This window comes from Arvicola amphibius, chromosome 6 (assembly GCF_903992535.2).
Source record: "Arvicola amphibius chromosome 6, mArvAmp1.2, whole genome shotgun sequence".
Classification (NCBI taxonomy): domain Eukaryota; kingdom Metazoa; phylum Chordata; class Mammalia; order Rodentia; family Cricetidae; genus Arvicola; species Arvicola amphibius.
Genome location: NC_052052.2, coordinates 20,393,401 through 20,414,779, shown reverse-complemented (window position 1 = coordinate 20,414,779; position 21,379 = coordinate 20,393,401). Strand labels below are relative to the sequence as shown.

General features: G+C 44.5%; 1 protein-coding gene across 3 annotated transcripts in view; it reads right to left on the bottom strand.

Moving 5' to 3' along the window:
- Positions 1 to 14,987: 14,987 nt before the first annotated feature.
- The window catches only part of Gmeb1 (glucocorticoid modulatory element binding protein 1), a 39,550-nt gene continuing 33,158 nt past the window's right edge, over positions 14,988 to 21,379 (bottom strand). For all 3 annotated transcript variants that reach the window (XM_038335453.1, XM_038335454.1, XM_038335456.1), the window contains exons 9-10: positions 18,015 to 18,137; positions 14,988 to 16,579 (exon numbers count right to left, since the gene is read on the bottom strand). In XM_038335453.1, coding sequence (XP_038191381.1) covers positions 15,882 to 16,579; positions 18,015 to 18,137 — 821 coding nt within the window. In that variant the 3' untranslated portion in view covers positions 14,988 to 15,881. The remainder of the gene's footprint in view (positions 16,580 to 18,014; positions 18,138 to 21,379) is intronic.

The following is a 21,379-nucleotide window of genomic DNA, read 5'->3' as shown; positions in this document are numbered from 1 at the left end:
TTGCCTTGAATTCATAAATCTGCCTGCCTCTCCCTCCTGAATGTTGGTTATCAAAAGCATACACCACCATGTCCGGCTGGCAAAGACATTTTAAAACAAAAAAATCTCATTTTATGCAGGGATTTTTAATAATAGCCTTTGTTGTTGCAAACATTAAACCTATGAGCAATACAGTTTTTTTTTGGGGGGGTGGGTTTTTTGTTTGTTTGTTTGAGACAGGGTTTCTCTGTAGTTTTGGAGCTTGTCCCGGAACTAGCTCTTGTAGACCAGGCTGTCTCAAATTCACAGAGATCTGCCTGCCTCTGCCTCCTGAGTGCTGGGATTAAAGGCATGTGGAACCACCGCTCTGCAGTATTATCAACTTAATACTAAATGCTTGCTAGATAGATAGGCTTTGATGCCTCGTGAGTAAAATCAAAGACTCCTGCCAGGCAAGGTGGCGGCACGTGCCTTTAATCCCAGCACTCTGGGTGCAGAGGCGGGCAGATCTCTGTACAACGCAAGTTTCAAGACAGGCAGGTTATTACACAGAGGAACCAAAAAACCCCCAAAATCTTGGATTCTACTTCCCAAAACTGCTCAAAGTACAGAGCATTTCTTTTCCTCCTAGTCTCACATTGGGGTTAAAGTGAATAAGATCGGATACCAAGGCCGGGCCGTAGTGGCGCAGCCTTTAATATCAGTGCTCGAGAGGCGGAGGCAGGCAGATCTCTGAATTCGAGGCCCAGCCTGGTCTACAAAGTGGGTGCCAGGACAGCCAGGACTGCTACACAGAGAAACCCTGTCTCAAAAAAAAAAAAAAAAAAAAAAAACTGGGATTGGTATGTAAAAAGAAAGACGGGGGTTGGAGAGATGGCTCAGAGGTTAAGAGCACTGACTGCTCTTCCAGAGGTCCTGAGTTCAATTCCCAGCAACCACATGGTGGCTCACAGCCACCTATAAAGAGATCTTCTGGCATGCAAGCATACATGGAAGGAATGTTGTTGTATACATAATAAATAAATAAATCTTTAAAAAAAAAAAAAGAAAGAAAGACAGGAAGAAAAACATCAACTAAACTAAGATCAGGCACCAAAGGTGAAGGGCTTTTAGTAAAATGGCAAGTCTCAGACTGGAGAGAAGGGAACGAGAGAAGCCTAGTGAGGCTTTTTTATTAAGGAAAATCAGCCAGCCAGTTAACCCCACGGCCCAGGTTTATATATAAGCTGTACCAGCAGTTGCCTACACTTGGAGGCAGCATGGTTTTGTAAAAGGAATTAAAGCAGGAGTCATATCCTGAGAGCAAAAGGGTCTAAATATTGGTCTCCCTGGCCCATGTACAATGCTGTGAAGTTAGTACACCTGTCTCAGCCTCCCTCCTTTAAGACAGAGACTAATACCACCTGCCCGACAACTCTGTCGCAAAACTAAAGGTAAAGAAAAATTGCAAGCATTAGAAAATGTCTGGTCCCCTATAGGTTCCTTCCATGAGATCTCATTAAGAGATGTTGAGGCGGGGCTTCTAACAGTGTCTTCATGGTACCGGAAGTTTTGATTAGCTCCTGTGAGATCACCTTTTCTGCAAGAGTCCCCAGTTAAATGCTAAAATCTCCTTGTGGGAGGGGTAGCTTAAGGCTAACCTTGAGTTAGTTTACCAGATTGGCTTTCACAGGCTCCTGAATAAACAGAACATTCCAAACTGATAGGCGTCCGCTCACAGTGAAGTCTGTAGTGGGTGATAGTCTTTCAGGGCTTGGAGAGAGGAACTCTGTGTGGTTTAGGTTCTCGTTTCAGCTCTTCCATGAAGCTTTTTGACAGCATCTTGAGGGCTAGGCAGTGCACTAGAGAAAGGCTCCCAGTTCACTTTCCCTTGGAGTTTATAGGCTAGTTAAGGAAATTGAGACCATGCAAATAGTTATTCAAAGGGACTCAGTTATAGCTGAGCAAAGTACAGTGAGGAAGTGCAGGCAAATGACTTCTTGAGAAGAGCACGGGAGCTCTCACTGGGGACCGAGCTTTAGCCCAGACCTGAAGGACCAGACAAGGAAGGAAGCTAGCGCAGGGTCAATATGTTCCAAGACCCTAAGCAAGGAAGAGGCTGGCACTGGTAAGGACTGATAGGCTGCCATGACTGGCAAATAACGAGAGAGAAGGAAGTGCCAGATGAGACTGGAGAATTAAGTAGAAAATACATAAGGACTTCATTCTTTTTTTGTTTGTTTGTTTTTGGTTTTTTGGGTTTTTTTCGAGACAGGGGTTCTTTGTGTAGTCTTGGCTGTCCTGGAACTCTCTCTGACTCTACCTTGGGAGTGCTGGGATAAAGGATATGTTAATAATGCACCACACCTGGCGAATTTATTTTATTTATTTATTTTATTTTGGATTTTTGAGACGGTTTCTCTGTGTAGCCCTGGCTATCCTGGAACTAGCTCTGTAGACCAGGCTGGGCTCGAACTCACAGATATATGACTACCTCTGCCTCCCAAGTGCTGGGAGAAGTGTACCACCACCACCCAGTTAAGGACCTCACTCTTTTGTATATATGTGTGTGTGTGTGTGTGTGTGTGTGTGTGTGTGTGTGTGTGTGTTTCAAGAAAAGGTTTCTCTGTAGCTTTGGAACCTGCCCTGGAACTAGCTCTAGTAGACCAGGCTGGCCTAGAACTCACAGAGATCCACCTACCTCTCCCTCCTGAGTGCTGGGATTAAAGGCCACTGCCGAGCCAAGGACTTTACTCTTTGGCTACTAATTTTGATAGGCCAATGAAGGGTTAAGAGCATAAGTCCCAGTGCATTGTGGGAAAGAGAGATTAGGAATAAGAAAAATCATTACATTAAATCTAGTAAAAAAAAAATGGCAGCAAATTCAGTGGTCCTGTAGACAAACTTGTAAACATACAGAAATCTAACCTGCATGGTGAGCCATGCCTATAATACCAGTACTTAGAGGGTAGAAGCAGGAAGATTAGAACCTCAAGGCCAGTCTGCCTACAGGACACTCTCTCTAAAACCTCAGGAATTGGAGAGCTTCTGGTCTCCACAGACAACCACACACAAAGTGGCACACACAGGATTAAAAATAAAATATATTAGCCAGGCAGTGGTGGCACATGCCATTAATCCCATCACTTGGGAGGCAGAGGCAAGAAGATCTCAAAGAGTTTGAGGCCAGGCTGGTCTACAGAGCAAGTTCCTGAACAGCCAGGGATACACAGAGAAATCCTGTCTCAAAAAATCCAAAATTACTCGGGAGGCAGAGGCAGGTGGATCTCTGTGAGTTCGAGGCCAGCCTGGTCTACAAGAGCTAGTTCCAGGACAGGCTCTAAAAAAAGCTGCAGAGAAACCCTTTCTCGAAAAACCAAAAAAAAAAAAAAAAATCCAAAATTAAGGGCTGGAGAGATGGCTCAGAGGTTAAGAGCATTGCCTGCTCTTCCGGAGGTCCTGAGTTCAATTCCCAGCAACCACATGATGGCTCACAACCATCTGTAATGAGATCTGGTGCCCTCTTCTGGCCTGCAGGCATATATGCAGGCAGAATATTGTATACTTAATAAATAAATATGAAAAAATCCAAAATTAAATAAATAATGGCCAGGCAGTGTTGGTGCACACCTTTAATCCAAGCTCTCGGGAGGCAGAGGTAGGTGGAACTCTGTGAGTTCGAAGCCAGCCTGGTCTTCAAGAGCTAGTTCCAGGAGAGGCTCCAAAAGCCACAGAGAAACCCTGTCTCAATAAATAAATAAATAAATAAATAAATAAATAAATAAATTTTGCGAGGTATGGTGGCACATCACCATATTCTTAATTCCAGCACTCCTGAAGTAGAGACGGGCAGATCTCCGTGAGCTCGAGGCCAACCTGATCTAAATAGTAGGGCTATGTGGAGAGACGGAGAGACCCGGTCTCAAAAAGCAAAAAAGTGCTGGGCAGTGGTGGCACTCGTCCTTAATCCCAGCACTTATGAAGCAGAGGCAGGCGGATCTGTGAGTTTGAGGCCAGCCTGTTTTTTTTTTTTTTTCTTTACTTTTTTTTTTTTGGTTTTCTTATTCGAGACAGGGTTTCTCTATAGCTTTGGAGCCTGTCCTGGAACTTGCTCTGTAGACCAGGCTGGCCTCAAACTCACATAGATCCTCCTGCCTCTGCCTCCCAAGTGCTGGAATTAAAGGCATGTGCCACTACCTCCTGGCTTGTTTGTTTTTTCTCGAGATAGGGTTTCTCTGTAGCTTTGGAGCCTATTCTAGGACTAGCCCTTGTAGACTAGGCTGCTGGCCTCGAACTCACAGAGATCAGCCTGCCTCTGCCTCCCAAGTGCTGGAATTAAAGGTGTATACCAGCACCACCTGGCTAAAAGCTAGCCTGATTTACAGAGCTAGACCCAGGACAGCCAGGGCTACACAGAAAAACCCTGTCTTGGCGAGGGAGGGGGAGAGCAAAACAAAAAATAAAACTAATAAAATAAACCTTAAAAAACTTCAGTTTGAGTTGCAGGGCAGCCAGGACTATACAAAGAAACTCTGGGGAAAAAAAAGAAAGGAAGGAAGGAAGGAAGGAAGAAAAGAGAGAAGAAACACCTCAGTTGTGTACAAAGATGGGTCAACCTTTTTTTTCCATTGCTCTTTCTATATCTTTTCATCTTTCTTTTTTATATTTTTATTTTTTATTTATTTATTATATATACAATATTCTGTCTGTGTGTGTGCCTGCAGGCCAGAAGAGGGCACCAGACCCATTACAGATGGTTGTGAGCCATCATGTGGTTGCTGGGAATTGAACTCAGGACCTTTGGAAGAGCAGGCAATGCTCTTAACCTCTGAGCCATCTCTCCAGCCCTCTTTTTTATATTTTTAATTGATATTTATTGAGCTCTACATTTTTCCCTGCTCCCATCCCTTTCTCCCCCCTCCCCTCTTCAATCCTTCCCCAAAATCCCCATGCTCCCAATTTACTCATGAGATCTTGTCTTCTACTTTCTGCTTCCCAATATCTATGTAAGTCTCTCTTAGGGTCCTCATTGTTGTCTAAGTTCTCTGGGACTGTGGTTTGTAGGATGGCTTTCTTTGCTTTATGTTTAAAAACCACCTATGAGTGAGTACATGTGATAATTGTCTTTTTATGTCTGGGTTACCTCACTCAAAATAATGTTTTCTAGCTCCATCCATTTTCCAGCAAAATTCAAGCTGTCATTATTTTTTTCTGCTGTGTAGTACTCCATTGTATAAATATACCACATTTTTCTTATCCACTCTTCAATTGAGGGGCATTTAGGTTGTTTCCAGGTTCTGGCTATGACAAACAATACTGCTATGAACATAGCTGAGCACATGTCCTTGTGGCACGATTGAGCATCCTTTGGATATATACCCAAAAGTGGTATTACTGGGTCTTGAGGAAGGTTGTTTCCTAATTTTTTGAGAAATCGCCACACTGCCATCCAAAGGGGTTGTACCAGCTTGCCTTCCCACCAGCAATGCAGAAGTGTTCCCTTTTCCCCACAATCTCTCCAGGATAAGTTGTCCTCAGTGTTTTTGATCTTGGCCATTCTTACATGTGTAAGATGGAATCTCAGAGTTGTTTTGATTTGCATTTCTCTGATGACTAAGGATGTTGAACATTTTCTTAAGTGTCTTTCAGCCATTTTAGATTCCTCTGTTGAGAGTTCTCTGTTTAGGTCTGCACTCCATTTTTTTTATTGGATTATGTGATCTTTTGGTGTCCAATTTCTTGAGTTCTTTGTATATTTTGGAGATCAGAGCTCTGTCTGAAGTGGGTTAGTGAAGATTTTTCTCATTCTGTAAGCTGTCATTTTGTCTTATTGACCATGTCCTTTGCTTTACAGAAGCTTTTCAGTTTCAGGAGGTCCCATTTATTAATTGTTTCTCTCAGTGTCTGTGCTGCTGGGGTTCTATTTAGGAAGTGGTTCCCTGTGCCAATGTGTTCAAGTGTACTTTCTCTTCTATAATGCTGGCTTTATGTTGAAGTCTTTGATCCATTTGGACTTGAGTTTTGTGCATGGTGATAGATATGGGTCTATTTTCATTCTTCTACATGTTGATATCCAGTTATGCCAGCACCACTTGTTAAATATTTTTTCTTTTTTCTATTTGATATTTTTTTGCAATCTTACTGAAAGCAACCTACAGATTCAATGCAATGCCCATCAAAATCCCAGAAAAATTCTTCAAAGTCCTCGAAAGAACGGTACTCAACTTCATTTGGAAAAGCAAAAAACCCAGGATAGCCAAAACAATCCTGTGCAATAAAAGAACTTCTGGAGGCATCACAATCCCTGACTTCAAACTCTACTACAGAGCTACAGTACTGAAAACAGCCTGGTACTGGCATAAGAACAGATAGGACCAATGGAACCGAATAGAAGACCCAAATATCAACCCACACACTTTTGAACACCTAATCTTTGATAAAGAAGCAAAAAATATCAAATGGAAAAAAGAAAGCATATTTAACAAGTGTTGCTGGCATGACTGGGTCAACCATTAAGAGCACTTGCTGCTACTGTGGAGTTTCTTGTGGCAGCTGTCTCTGACTTTTTTCCCCATTTTGGGGACCCCTTTCCTCATACTGGGTTGCTTAGTGCAGCCTTAATACGAGGGATGTGCCTACTCGTCCTACAACCTGCCATGCCATGTTTGGCTGATGTGTGTCTATGGAAATCCTGTTCTTCTCTGAAGAGGAGCTGAGAAGTGAATGTGGGGTAGGGACTGGGAGGAGAGGAGGGAAGAGAAACTTCATTGGGGAAGTAAAAAAACTAATAATAGCCGGGCAGTGGTGAGGCACACCTTTAATCCCAGCACTCCGTAAGTAGGGACGGACAGATCTCTGAATTCAAGGCCAGCCTGGTCTACAAGAGCTAGTTCCAGGACAGGCTCCAAAGCTACAGAGAAACCCTGTGTTGAAAAACCAAAAATAAAGAAAGAAAGAAATTACAATAGTAATTGTTTCTCTTTTAAAAGTATTGGAGTCACAAAAAACAAAACCCAAAAGCCAAATCCACTCACCCCTGCCTCCAAGTTGGTATTAAAGAAATGCACCATCCTGCCCTACTCAAAAATAGTCTAAACCGGGTTGGGTGGTGGTGGTGCATGCCTTTAATCCCAGTACTCGGGAATCAGAGGCAGGTGGCTCTCTATGAGTTCGAGGCCAGCCTGGTCTACAAAAGCTAATTCCAGGACAGGCTCCAGAGCTACAGAGAAACCCTGTCTCAAAATCAAAACAACAAACAAACAAACAAACAAAGCCTGGGTCAGAAAAAGGGTACCTGGGAGAGGCAGAGGCAGGGGCAGGCAGAGCTCTGTGAGTTGAAGGTCAGCCTGGTCTATATAGCAAATTCCAGGACAGCCAGAGTTACCTAGAGAGACCAAGTCTCAAAACAAAACAACAGGGGCTGGAGAGATGGCTGGGGGTTAAGACCACTAACCGCTCTTCCAGGTTAATTCCCAGCACCCACATGGCTCACAGCTGTCTATAACTCCTGTTCCAGGGTATCTGACACCCTCACACAAGACATACACGCAGGCAAACACCAATGTACATAAAATACAGATAAATAAAAAAAGAACAACAAAAAGCAAAAAAAGTAAAGCAGAACGAAGGAAAAGAGGAAGCACAGAGCAGGGAAAGGAGGAAGCCACCATTTTCTTTGGTTGGGGGGTAAGGAAAACCCTCCCTGACAAGGCCATACATTAACAGAAACTTGAAAGAAGTGAGGAAACGAGCCTGGCATTTATCCGTGGGGTGACTGACCTAAGGGACTGCAGAAGGAAAAAATGCTGCCAAAATAAGGAGATGTTGGTTTGTCACAGGGCGTTGGTGAGACCTTTGACAGAGCCAGGCCTCAAGTAAGCCAAGTCTCAAGGGCTTTACAAGGAAACACTGTTATCAGAGCTTCTGGTGGTGGTTGGTTTCGTTTATTTTTTTTTTTTTTGTTTTTAGTGCTGGGTTGACAAGCAGGCAACATACCTGCCTGTTAGTTTGGGTTTCCAGGAATGGATGTTTGGGATTTGGGATTACAGGTGAGGGCCACCGTGGCCAGCTACCTTTATCATTTTATATATCCAAACACATCGTTCCTCCTTGTTCTCACACTAGCGACAGACTCAGAGAGAGCACATTCTAAGCTGTGGTATCAGAAGACGGGAGATGCGTGAGAACCCAGGGGCAATTTTACAAAGCAGAGTTCAGTTATGGTTGAGCAGTTTACGAGGCATAAGAGAAATTTCAGGTAATTGTGAAGTAGGAGGAATTCTATACAGAAGTTATTGATCCAGAAATTGAGGTGTGTCTAACACAGCTCGGGATCCTGTGTAGAGAATAAAGCAGATGTAAAAGATAGGCTTTAGTTTGTGATTGTGTGTGTTATCTATACTGGCACACGCACATGTACACATGTATGCATACGCGAGACATGTCAGGTATTCTGCTCGATTACACTCTGAGACCTTATTTCCTTGATTCAGGGTCTTTCTCTGAACCTGGAGCTCGGCTCACGGCCTGGCAGCTCCACCCCTACACCTGGTTCCTCCCACACAGCAGTGAGGATAAATGCATGCTCGCGTGCTGGATGCCACTTCAAGCTTTTGGCACTGGAATTCCAATGAATGTCCTCAAGGTTGCACGGGAAGTACTCTTACCCTGTGAGCCGCCTCCCCAGCCCCAGATACACTTTTAGAGTCTGTTTGTCCTGGGAATCTTTCTGTGTGTACACAGCCAGGACGAAAGGTGTTTCAAAACCATGCCTGGTGCCGGCTGGTCCTGACCTCTTCGTTAGAGGTTGGGGAAAGTAAATTCAAGGTCAGTCTGGGCCTCAAGGTGAGATTCTCTCTCTAAAGAGGTGTGGAAACCGGGCTGTAGCGGTGCAAGCATTTAATCCCAGCACTCCAGTGGCAGAAGCAGGTGAATCTTGTGAGTTCAAAGCCAGCCTGGTCAAGTTTTAGGACAGCCAGGGCTACACAGAGAAACCCTGTTTTGAAAAAAGAAACAAACAAGAGGTCTGGAGCCAGTAAGGTGGGTCTTCTCATTCATAATGACCTGATTTCAATTCTTAGAACACATTGTGGATGGAGAGAACAAACCTTCATAAATTGTTCTCTGACTAAATGTGTACTGTGCACATGTATCCTCCTCCACATGCACAAACACACAAAAGGGGAAGCGGAATACATAGAGAAACCCCGCCCCAAAAAGCCCAATGGTAATACTGATAATAATAATGAATGTACTGAGTTCAGGGACCAGTGGTGTTAAACTGGCTTTTTCAGCCAGTGGAGCTGCCTGGTACTGGGAGAATCTATGTTTACATTTTGGAGTCCTGACAATGCCTTGAGTTTGAAAAAAAAAAAAAAGACTGTTTCAAAGTATCAAATATATAGATAGACTGGAGAGATGGCTCAGTGGTTAAGAACATTGGCTACTCTTACAGAGGCTCCAAGTTCAATTCCTAGCACCTACATGATGGCTCACAACTGTCTTTAACTAGAGTTGCAGGGGCCCTAATGCCCTTTTTTTGGCCTCTGAGGGTGCCAGGCATGCACAGAGTACATACATGCAGACAAACATTCAAAACGTTCCTGAAACTCACTCTGTAGACCAGGCTGGCCTCAAACTCAACAAAGATCCATTTACTTCTGCCTCTGAAGTGCTGGGATTAAAGGCATATGCCACTTCGCCCAGCTATAAAATAATAGAAATGTTTTTTTTTTTTGTTTTTTTTTTTTTTTCGAGACAGGGTTTCTCTGTGGCTTTGGAGCCTGTCCTGGAACTAGCTCTTGTAGACCAGGCTGGTCTCGAACTCACAGAGATCCGCCTGCCTCTGCCTCCCGAGTGCTGGGATTAAAGGCGTGCGCCACCACCGCCCGGCTTAGAAATGTTTTAAAATGTATTTATCTATCTGTCTGTCTGCTTGTTTATTTGGTTATTTATTTTTTGAGACAGAGTTTCTCTGTAGCTTTGGAGCCTATACTGGAACTTGCTCTGTACCCACCTGGCAGCAGCCACAACCATCCATAACTGTAGTTCCAGTTCCATGGGATATGTTTTCCTCTGATGTGCAGATGTGCATGCAGATAAAAACACCTATATACGTAAACTATATAAATAAATGAATCTTAAAATATACTACTGAACAAACATGGGCATGCAGAGTTACTAACATGACAAGCATGGGAACCAAAGTATGAAGAGCTGAAGAGGAAGGATGATTGATGTAGCAGTGTGGCTTGTGGGATTTGGACACAAATCCTCCCACTGTGTTAACTCAAGCTGGGGAAGTGTTTCAGGGCTGAGAAGGACCTGTGGAAAGGACTCAGAATGGAGAACAGATGTTGCGGAGGAAGAGGTGGTAGAAAGAATCCCCTGGAGTCACTGACAAAGTTGGTTCTTGGGCTGATCTCAAACTTAAGCTTTTCTGGCCTCCGTCTGAAGGGGTTTCAGGTATGCCCCACCACACCTTGGTCTACCTTGGCTGTTCATTCATACATTACAGACTACACTAGAATTTTCTCAGCGTGGGGCCTTGTGCCTGCCAGTCAAGGGCTGTTGATTGACACCCCACCTCTACAGCAGGATTTCCCAGGGAAGACTGATTCCAGATGGAAGGGATCTGCCTCGCCTCCAAGTGATACCTGTACTAGAAGTCTTCTGGAAGTGCAGGGGTAGCCTGAGCCTAACTTCCCCTCACCTACTTTATCCTCAGTAAGTATTGACCAAAGCAAACCACAATTTCATTGCTATTTTCAGAATTCAATCTTTTTTTTTTGGGGGGGTGCCTTGTCTACCTTCTACATAGTCCTCCATTCTGGACCAGTTTGACTCAGTGACTCAGTATTTCACAATGGACTTTTGCTACTTACATATTAGCTGAAGAGATGGCTCAGTGGTTAAGAACATTTGCTCTTCTAGAGAAGCTGGGTTGATTTCCAGCACCCACATGGTGGCTGACAACCATCCCTAACTCTAGTTCCAGGGGTTCTGAAACCCTCTTCTGCCCTCCTCAGACAGCAGACATACATGTGGTGTACATACATACTTCCAACAAAAACATTTATAGACATAAAATTTTTAAAAATTTAAACAAAGATATAGCTTGGCCAGCAAGATGGCTCAGTGAGTAAAAGTGCTTGCCTGCCAAGCCTGATGACTGCATTTGATTCCTGGAACCCACATGGTGGAAGCAGAGCATTGACTCCTGAAAGCTGTCCTTTGACCAAGACACTATGTACCCTGGCATGCCACACACACACACACAGAGGCACACAGACACACAATGTAAACTTTTAGTAAATAAAACCAGTACTCTCCATATCCAATCACCTTCAGTGTCTTTCATGAAATGAGATAAACCACCAACATTAAAAGAAGCACCTGAATATTAATTTCCAAGGTATTTTCTTTCTTTTTTTTTTTTTTTTTTTTTTTTTTTGTTTTTCGAGGCAGGGTTTCTCTATAGTTTTGAGGGCCTGTCCTAGAACTAGCTCTTGTACCCCAGGCTGACCTAGAACTCAGAGATCTGCCTGCCTCTGCCTCCTGAGTGCTGGGATTAAAGGCATGTGCCACCACCACCCAGCAAGATATTTTCATTAATACGGGTTCCCCCTCCTACTATGGTAGGAAGTAAGGGGAAGTAACACTGAAGTGGCAGCTTTGAATCTTAAATGTCTATTGTCCATGGCAGGAGGAGACAAAAAGCAGGGTAACTTTTTGTTTTGTGATGTGTTAGCCTAAATGTTTGTTTTGTGAGGCAAGGTCTTGAGGCTATCCTGCAACTGCCCCTAGTGCTAGGACTATCGAAAGGCATGCAACACCACTCCTTGAAAGCCTAGAAATGGAGTAACAAGAGCTCTGTGTTGTGTGGCACATGCTTTAATCCCAGCATCTGAGAGGCAGAGGCAGGTAGATCTCTAAATTCAAGGCCAGGTTGGTCTACAGAGTGAGTTCCAGAACAGCCAGAGCTACAGAGACCCTGCCCAGAAAGAAAGAGACAGAAACAGACACAGAGAGAAAGAGAGAAGGGGCAAGAACAAGGCAACAGGGCAGGGGTCAAGTAGGAAGATGTGCTAGACAAAGCACACAGTAAGGGCTTTTTGAAAAACACTTGGTAGGAAAGTCCAGAGATGCACCTCTACCAAAGAAACCCCAGCCACGCCGTAGATGAAGCCCCAGGCCCCATCTGATAGTTACCACCTCAGGATTGACCCCATTTTCTCCAGTGGAGGCTTCCAATATTCACTGTCACTGACTAGGGCCTGGGTCTTCCAGCAGCAGCAGCAGCAGCAGCAGCAGCAGCAGCAGCAGCAAGCGGGACTAGAGAATTACTCTTGTATACATAGACCAAATATTTGAAAATAAGCTTGTGCCCACTTTCTCCGAGAAACTGTCTCAGATTTGCTGAACCTCATTCATACTCCAAGATGAGACAGGTGCTTAATCCTTTGTCCTTAACCCCAGGCCAACCGTCCATAGCTACACTCACCCCAACACAATGATCTGATGTAGTATCTTGCTAGGGGTCACTTCACCTCTGTAACTTTGCCAGCCTGCCGAAACCTAGGAACTAAAGTCTTAGAAAGCTTCTCAAGGCTTCAGATAAAACAGGCTCCAGAAGAAACCAAAGACGACAACATGCGGTAAAGTGCAGAAGAGGTCTGGGTATGAACTCCTTGAGAACAGGGATTGTGTGTAAGGTCAGTGTCTAGCACAAGACTTGCATCTTCATGGTTCTTACTGGGGCTTCGGTGGCGCCGTCGGTTAGCATGCAGTACTTATACATAGACTGGACTTATAAATGTTTATTTAATGAATGGCTAGAGAAAAGATAGCTACCATCAAGTCAGCCTGAGGAGTAATTTCATTGCAATAACTTGCATGTGTCTCACCCCATCTGAAATGATCTAGACCAGGGCTGGGAGAGATCTCATCCTCACGAGTACCACAGCAGCTAGCAATAACAGCAATTGGAAGACCAGGAAAACCAAGCTCGTGTAACCCACCTGCCAGAATGTTGCAAGTAAACAGGCTGTCACGAGAGGACGTCTGACTTTGGAAGCAGGAAGCTCACACGAACTTTTATGCTACAGTTGCGACAGCAAAGGAATAGACCTGAGTGAGACGGTCCCTAGTTGCCAAGGCTCCTCCTGGGTCCTGAATGGGTTCTCTCATCGCTGGGAGAGAGAAATGACCTAGAGAGCACAACAGGAGTGAGGTGTGGCTTTCTAGGTTCAAGTTACAGCTTCAGACTTAGCCTGAAACCTTTAGGGCTGGCAAGATGGATCAGTGGGTGAGGATGGTTGCCACCACGCCTGGCAACCGAGTTCAATGCCCAGGCCCCACACGGTGGAAGGAGAGAACTGGCTCCTGTAGGTTGTTCTCTGACCTCCACAGACACCATAGCAAGCTCTCAACCACACACACACTCTCTCAGATAAATAAGTGTAATAAAAATTCTTATGCATTAACAGAAAACGTAAGGAAGCCAGAAATAAATTCTAGTTTCTTCACTAAAAATGTATAAAGGACCAAAAGCTTGTTCAAAACGATTTTTTTTTGAGACAGCATTTTGTGTATCACAGGTTAGTCTTGAACCTGCTACAGGGCTGAGAATGACCTTGAATTTCTGAGCCTCCTGTCTCTACTTCCCAAGGATCAAAGGCATATGCCCCCCATGCCTACTTTATTCCTGGTGGAGACTGAAGCCAGAGTTGCATGTGTGCTAGGTGAGCCCTTGACCCACTGAGCTCTGTCCTATCCCAGTTAAATATTCTGAGCACTTGACCCACCGAGCTCTGTCCCCAGCCCAGTTAAATATTCTGAAAAGTCCTGTTTGAAGCTAAATGCATCTGAATGGAGTTCAGAAATCCCACTCTTAGGGTCTTCAGAGAGACCTGAGGGCTTTCTGGCTATCTATGGCCATCAAAGAGATGGGAGGACACAGTTCTCAGTTGCTTTATAATTTCCAAAACCTGCAGATAGGAAGACAGGTTTAGGCAGGTATTCTCTCTTTTTTTAAATAGAAACTAAGGTCGAAATTTTACTTTTAATAATAATACTACTAATAATAAATGCTCCAACTCCTAAACTGTGCTTTTCTAGCCTATTTAAGTCATCTGTAGAGTGTCAATATTTTCCCTAGTACAGTGAACAATATAATTAAAGAAATCAAGCTGTTCCCTCTTCCCAAAGACTGAAGAGGGTCAAAGTGAAGGGACTGCAGCATGGAAGGTGACCCAGGTCTAAACGTACAAACAGCATTTAGGAAAAAGTCCTCACCCCCAAACATTATTGTCACAGACAACATTTCTTTCCCAGGGAGTTCGGCTCACTCAGGAGACGTCTAGTCCATGCCTCAGGAAAGGCTGGAGGTGTTTCCAGTCTTCCCTGCCAAGCCTAAGTCTTTTTATGAGCTCAGTATCTCCCAGAAGCATCTGTGGCATAAACAGAAGTGACTCTCAAAAGCAATGAAGGCAGGCAGGCACCTGTCACTGCTCTTGACATCAGCCAAAAAGCTGCAGAGCGTGGGATCCGGGAGACTGAAGGATGAAGAGAAGGGGAAGCACCAAGTGAGTGACTGCTTTTGGTTCCAAAGCCAAAATAGGTATACACACCACCACCCCACCACACCACACCATACCACACCACACACACCACCACCCCACCACACACACCACCACCCCACCACACACACCACCCCCCACCCTACACACACCACCCCCCACCCTACACACACCACACCACACCCTACACACACCACACCACACCACTCCCCACCCTACACACACCACACCCTACACACACCACACCACACCACCCTACACACACACCACACCCTACACACACACCACACACACCACCACCCCACCCTACACACGCCACACCACACACACCACCACCCCACCCTACACACGCCACACCACACACACCACCACCCCACTCTACACACACCACCACCCCCCACCCTACACACACCACCACCCCACCCTACACACACCACACCACACCACACATACACACCAGACACACTTTCATGCACAGCTCCTGAAAATAGCAGCTGGTCTGCACGAGGAACTCTTCCTGGAGTCAAGAAACAAAAATGATGGCCGTGGAGCCCCATCTCATGACAGCCACAGTCCAAGATCTAGAGCGATTTATGCCACATTACAGTCTGCAAAGGAATGGACTGGTAATCCTTGGTGAAGAGGCTGAGGGCTTTGACAAGACTGGGGGCAAGGGGAGCTTTCCCAAAAGCACAGCTGTGACAATCGCTTGTTTTGCTGTATGCCATTCTGCATATCACTGGCCTCTTCTCAAAATGGTACCCAACCCTCAAAGAGCTCGAGGGGGCATCAGATGCACCTCTGGAAGATCACTCCTTGCCCCCTCCTTGCCAAAGAACTTCCCCATTTAAGCTGCTGATGGCATGCTACTTCCCACTCTAAGCAGAGTTCAACTTCCTTTTGTTTGAGAGTTTTGCACTGGCCTCTGAGGCCATATCCAGGATACGCGAGAGCTGGCCGTCTTCCAGTGTCAGGTCTGTGCTCCAGAGTTTGGTCAATGCATCTTTACAAGAGTGAACCCATGCATGTATATACAGACAGACTATTCTGGAAAGGGTTCCTGGTTATTTGATACCTCCCCTAAAAGCAATAATACCTTCCTTGGGGTAAGATGATTAGGACACCGGATGACCTGTTCCTAACTTCAGGAAAGGTAGCTTGTTCTGTCCATTTGTCAGTGAGAGGGTAGGAGAAACCCAACATTGTCATTTACAACGAGATTTTTGTAGTTTGTTTTTTTTTTTTTTTAAAAAAAAGGTTCTATGTGGAAATGAATGGGACAATGATAAAAATAAACATAATTAAAATTCCAAACCAAAACATAGCTCTTGGCCCCATCCCCAATCAGTCCTCCAAGACCACAATCTCCACATTGTGGACTTGATGCTGGTGTTCTTCCATCTCAGCCACCACTTTCTCCTCAGTCCTCAGCTCTGTCTCCAAGATGACTGCTTTGCCCTCATTGTCTTCAGCCTCAGGATCTGGGGCTGGGTCAATTTCAATGATGGTCTGCCCATCCTCTGAGGAGCTTTCAACTGCCTGGATTGCTGAAGTCAGGCCAGACTCCATGGCCACCAGCTCCACAGGGCTCACCATTGTGGCCATATTGCCCAGGGTACTGCCATCCTGCATAGTGGTAGAGCTTAGCAGTGCCAAGCTTGATGAAGGGTGGATGGTCACTGTGTCTGGTGAGCTGTTCTTGGCAGAGGAAACCACCGTGGCATAGCGGAAGAGCTGTGGGCCAGAAGGCAGCGTGTGGACAGTCACAGGGCTGGAGCCCTGGCTGAGAGTAGCCACTGGAATATTGCCCATGGAGAAGGACTGCCCCACGGGGGTGATGGTGATGGGTGAGAGCACAGTAAACTGAGGCTGCTGCACAGGAGAAGGGCTCAGGACAGTGGTGGAGGCTGGCCGCTGGAGCCGGGGTCTTTTTGGAGGCTTTGGGGTGCTCACAGGCATCAGTACCACATTTTGAACCGTCTGAGATTTCAGTCTAGGATCTTGGGCTTGCTTTTTTTGCTCTTCCAACTGCCGTTCCAAATCTATGAGGGGAAAAAAACAAAACAACATCCAAACAGCTAGACTTAGTGGGAAAATGTCTTCTAGGGAACACTAACCAGGGGGTCGGGAGACACAGGATCCTGTCATGGTTTTATACTGTGTAGCCTCAGGCAAGTCCCACGAAAAGTTTCTCAACTGTGGAGATGATTTTTTTTTTAACCTTTAGTAACTGCACTTAATGGTGTGATCATGAGCGGGGCAACGGTTCTGAGCCTATCAAAACTGTGGTCTTACTTTACTCAACCGCACATACTCTGCATTTTTTCTCCTCTTGACAAAATACAAATCAAAGACGCCTCTCCTGGTCTCCCCCTTTCTCAAGCAGGAGATTTACACGCACACGCAAGGCAGGAGCATATTAAGAACATGCTTTAGCACCTCCCAACACACACAGACACAAATATATATTTTTAATTAAATTTATATTTTTAATTATTTGTCTTGTGTGTGCATGCATGTGTGCATGTGTGCGTACATGTAAGAGTACACACTCTGGCCTCTGTGGAGGCCAGAGAAGGCGTCAGATATGCCAGAGCTGGAGTTACAGGTGGTTGTGAGCCACCAGATGTAGGTGTTGGGAACAGAACTAGGACTCTCTGGAAGGAGGAAGTATACTCTTAAAATAATGCTGAGCTGTCTTTCTAGCCACACCTACATCTGCTTTAAATTGTACACAATTATGAGGCACAGTATAGCATTTTTGTTTTACCTTTTGTGGTTTGCTCATGTGTGTAAGTGTACATGTATGAGCACGTATATGTAGATGCACGTGCAGAGAAGACGACTAAGTGTTTATCTCCTTCAAGACACATTATCTCATTGGCCTGCAACTTACCAATTAAGCTAGATTGGCTGGCTCACTGGCTAACTTAATCAATCAGATCTATCATTTAAGAACCTTTAAACCGGTGGTTGGAGTGATGACCCAGAGGTTGAGTACTGGTTGTTCTTCCGGAGTTCAATCCCCAGCAACCACATGATGGCTTACAGCCATCTACAATGGGATCTGATGCCCTCTTCTGGCATAGATCATCATATACATAAAATAAAATAAACCTTAAAAAAAAAAAGAACATTTAAATCAGCCAGGTGATAGTGGTGCACACCTTTGATCCCAATAGAGGCAGGTGGATCTCTGTGAGGTCGAGGACAACCTGGACTACAGAGCACGTCCTCATGTATATAGAGCAAATATTTTACCAACTCAGTCAGTCATCTCCCCAGTCATAATTTATGATTATGACAATGGAAAATGTACAAAATCCATAATTAGCAAAAACAGCCACATTTATAATGTAATAAAAAGGAAAGCTGATTTGTGTCTCCTGCCAGCAACATTCCTAGATTATCAGAATCCTAGTGACACATCAACCCTCCAAAGAGCACGTGTCTCAGAAGAGAGGAGAGTTCACGTACCTGCCAGGGTGTAGAGAAACTGTCCCTCGCTCTGTTCCACCTGCTTCCGTCTGTTGTCCAAAACTCTCTTGACTGTGTCCATTAGGCCAAATGTATGTGCCACATTGTTTAAAACAGCAGCATCTATTGGAAACAAAGCACAGGCCTGTAGAGTCCAAACAGCCCCTGCCCTGTTGTGCTAGTTATAGACCTGAAAGAACCAGAAGCCCAGAGTGGAGCTGCAAGCTTGGGAGATGGAGGTAGTACAACCAGGAGTTCAAGGCTAGCTTAAGCTACAGAGTTCTAGGCCATGCTGACCTATACAATCACACATCCCCTCACCTCCAACAAGAAAAAAAAAATGAAGAGACTATAGAATTCTCTTAAACACAGTTCAATTAATTGCTGTGGTGGTACTGGTTTTGAAAAAGGATCTTGTGGCTGGTCTCAAACTGGCCGAAGAGCCTTGATTCCTACACTCCATCTTTAGTTCTGGGCTAACAAGTACTCATCACCATACCTGGCAATTTTAACATTTGTTGGTTTGTTTTTGAAACAGGGTTTCCCTGTGTAACCGCTCTGGCTATCCTGCAACTTGCTCTGTAGACCAGGCTGGCCTTGAACTCGTAGAGATCCTCCTGCCTCTGCCTCCCAGTGCTGGGATTAAAGTCGTATACCACTGCTTGGCTAGCAAGCTTTTTAAACCCAGATTTACCACATCTATTTAATGTGATTTTGTAATATATTTGAAGATCTTCCTACAAGCAGTAGGGTGCTTGCTTAGCGTGCTGGTCCAATCCCTACCATTACAAAAACAAAAAGCAAAAATACCTAAAAAGGTAATAAATAAATCTACCCCCACCCCGAGACAGTGTTTCTCTGTGTAACAGCCCTGGTTGTCCTGGAACTCATTTTGTAGACAGGCTGGCCTCAAACTCACTGAGATCTGCCTGCCTCTGCCTCCCAAGTGATGAAATTACAAGCATGTGCCACCATCACCTGGGCAAATCTTTTCTTTCTTTAAAAAAGAATTATTTAGGGCTAGAGAGATGGCTCAGCAGTTAAGAGCATTGCCTGTTCTTCCAAAGGTCCTGAGTTCAATTCCCAGCAACCACATGGTGGCTTACAACCATTTATAATGAGGTCTGGTGCCCTCTTCTGGTCTGCAGGCATACATGTAGACAGAATATTGTATACATAGTAAATAAATATTTTAAAAAAGATGTATTTATTATGTATACAATGTTCCTCCTGCATGTATACCTCCATGCCAAAGAGGACACCAGATCTTATTATAGATGGTTGTGAGCCACCATGTAATTGCTGGGAATTGAACTTCGGATCCCTGGAAGAGTAGCCAGTGCTCTTAACCTCTGAACCATCTTTCCAGCCCAAAATAAATAATTAAAAAAAATACAGGCATAGTGGTGCATGCTTTTAATCTCAGCACTTGAAAGGCAGAGATCTCTGTGAGTTTGAGGCCAGCAGGTCAACACAGCAAGTTCTAGGACAGCCAAAGTTAAATATAGTAAAACCACATCTCAAAACTAATGAACAAAAAACAAACAAAAAAAGAAGAACTAAGACTAAACCTTGCATTTAGTTATAAATTTTTTTTTTTTTTTTTTTTTTTTTTTTTTTTTTTTTTTTTTTGGTTTTTCGAGACAGGGTTTCCCTGTAGTTTCTAGAGCCTGTCCTGGAACTAGCTCTTGTAGACCAGGCTGGCCTTGAACTCAGAGATCCGCCTGCCTCTGCCTCCCGAGTGCTGGGATTAAAGGCGTGCGCCACCACCGCTCGGCTAGTTATAAATTCTGAGCTATGGTTTGGAAACAGGATGGTAAAAGCTGGATGTGGAGGCGGAAAACTCTAGCTGTATCTATTCTGGAGGCTGAAGCAGGATAATTTGAACCTAGGAGCTCAAGATCAGCCTGGGCAATACGATGAGACTCCATTTCCAAATACGCAATAGGCCAGGTATGATGGCTCACCTGTAATCCTAGCATTTGGTGAGGCTGAGGTGAGATCACTGCCTTGATTAAAAAAAAAAAAAAAAAAAAAAACTACATCTCAAAAAAAACCACTAAATGGCTGGGTGTGGTGGCAAATACCTTTTCCAGAACTCAGGAGGGAGAGACACAGTGAGGATAGCCTGGTGCACACAGTGAGTTCCAGGACAGTCAAGGCTCTGTAGAGAGACCCTATCTCCAACAACAACAACAACCACCACCACCACAACAACAACCACACCCGGACTTATCTGCACCATCGGTCTCACCCACTGCAAGTTACTCTGGGTTTGTTTGTTTTTCAAGACAGGGTTTCTAGCTGTCTAAGTTTGTAGACTTTGTTAACCAGGCTGGCCTTGAACTCACAGAGATCCGCTTGTCTCTGTATTCAAAGTACTGGGAATAAAGGTGTGTGCCACCCAGTCTGGTCTACAAGAGCTAGTTCCAGAACAGGCTCCAAAGCTACAGAGAAACACCCTGTCTCAAAAAACATTTTTAAAAAATGTGTGTGCCACCCCCACCCAGGTTCCTATAGTTATTTGTACTCACCAGACAGTGTCTCTCCAAGTCTTTGCTCTTTCTGCCTGTTTCTTTCTCCTGGCTCATTATATGCCTAACTTCCAAAATGTTCTAAGTTCACTACCCGGCATCAAAGGCCTTTCTTTCTACTATAAAAACAAGCACCACAGCTTTCTGTAGTATCTACTTGGGTTTCATTCCAAGCACAGAGTAATTTAAACTGAGGTGGGAGTCTGTTCTGATAGGACACTTCCTTGATACATGCAAAGCCCTTTGTTTCTTCTCCAGTGCCGAAACAATAAATAAACAGAGCCAATAAGATGGCTCAGCAGGTAAAGGGCTTGCTGCCAACCCCAGTGATCTGAGCTTGACTCTTGGGACCCACAGGATAAAATAAAAAATTTACAAGTTGTCCTCTGGCCTCCACATATGAACTACGGCATGGATTATATTACCCCCTCCACACAATAAACAAACAAACAAACAAACAAATAAATAAATAAAAGTGAAGCTGGATTTCATGGTTCAGGCTTCTAGACGTAGCACTAAGCATGGGGAAGCAGGAGGAATTCAAGGTCAACCTTGGCTATATAAAGTTTGAGGATAGCTTGGGATACATGGGACCCTGTCACAAAAAAATACATATTGAAGCTGGGTATGGTGCTTTACAACTTTAATCCCAGCATTTAGGAGGCAGAAACAGGCGGATCCCTGTGAGTTTGAGGCCAGCATGGTCTATAGAATGAGTTCCAGGATAGGCTTCAAAGCTTCAGAGAAACCCTGTCTCAAGAAAAACAAAACAAAGCAACAACAACAACAATAAAAAGAATTCAGTGAACATACAAACTGTAAGGCTTCATC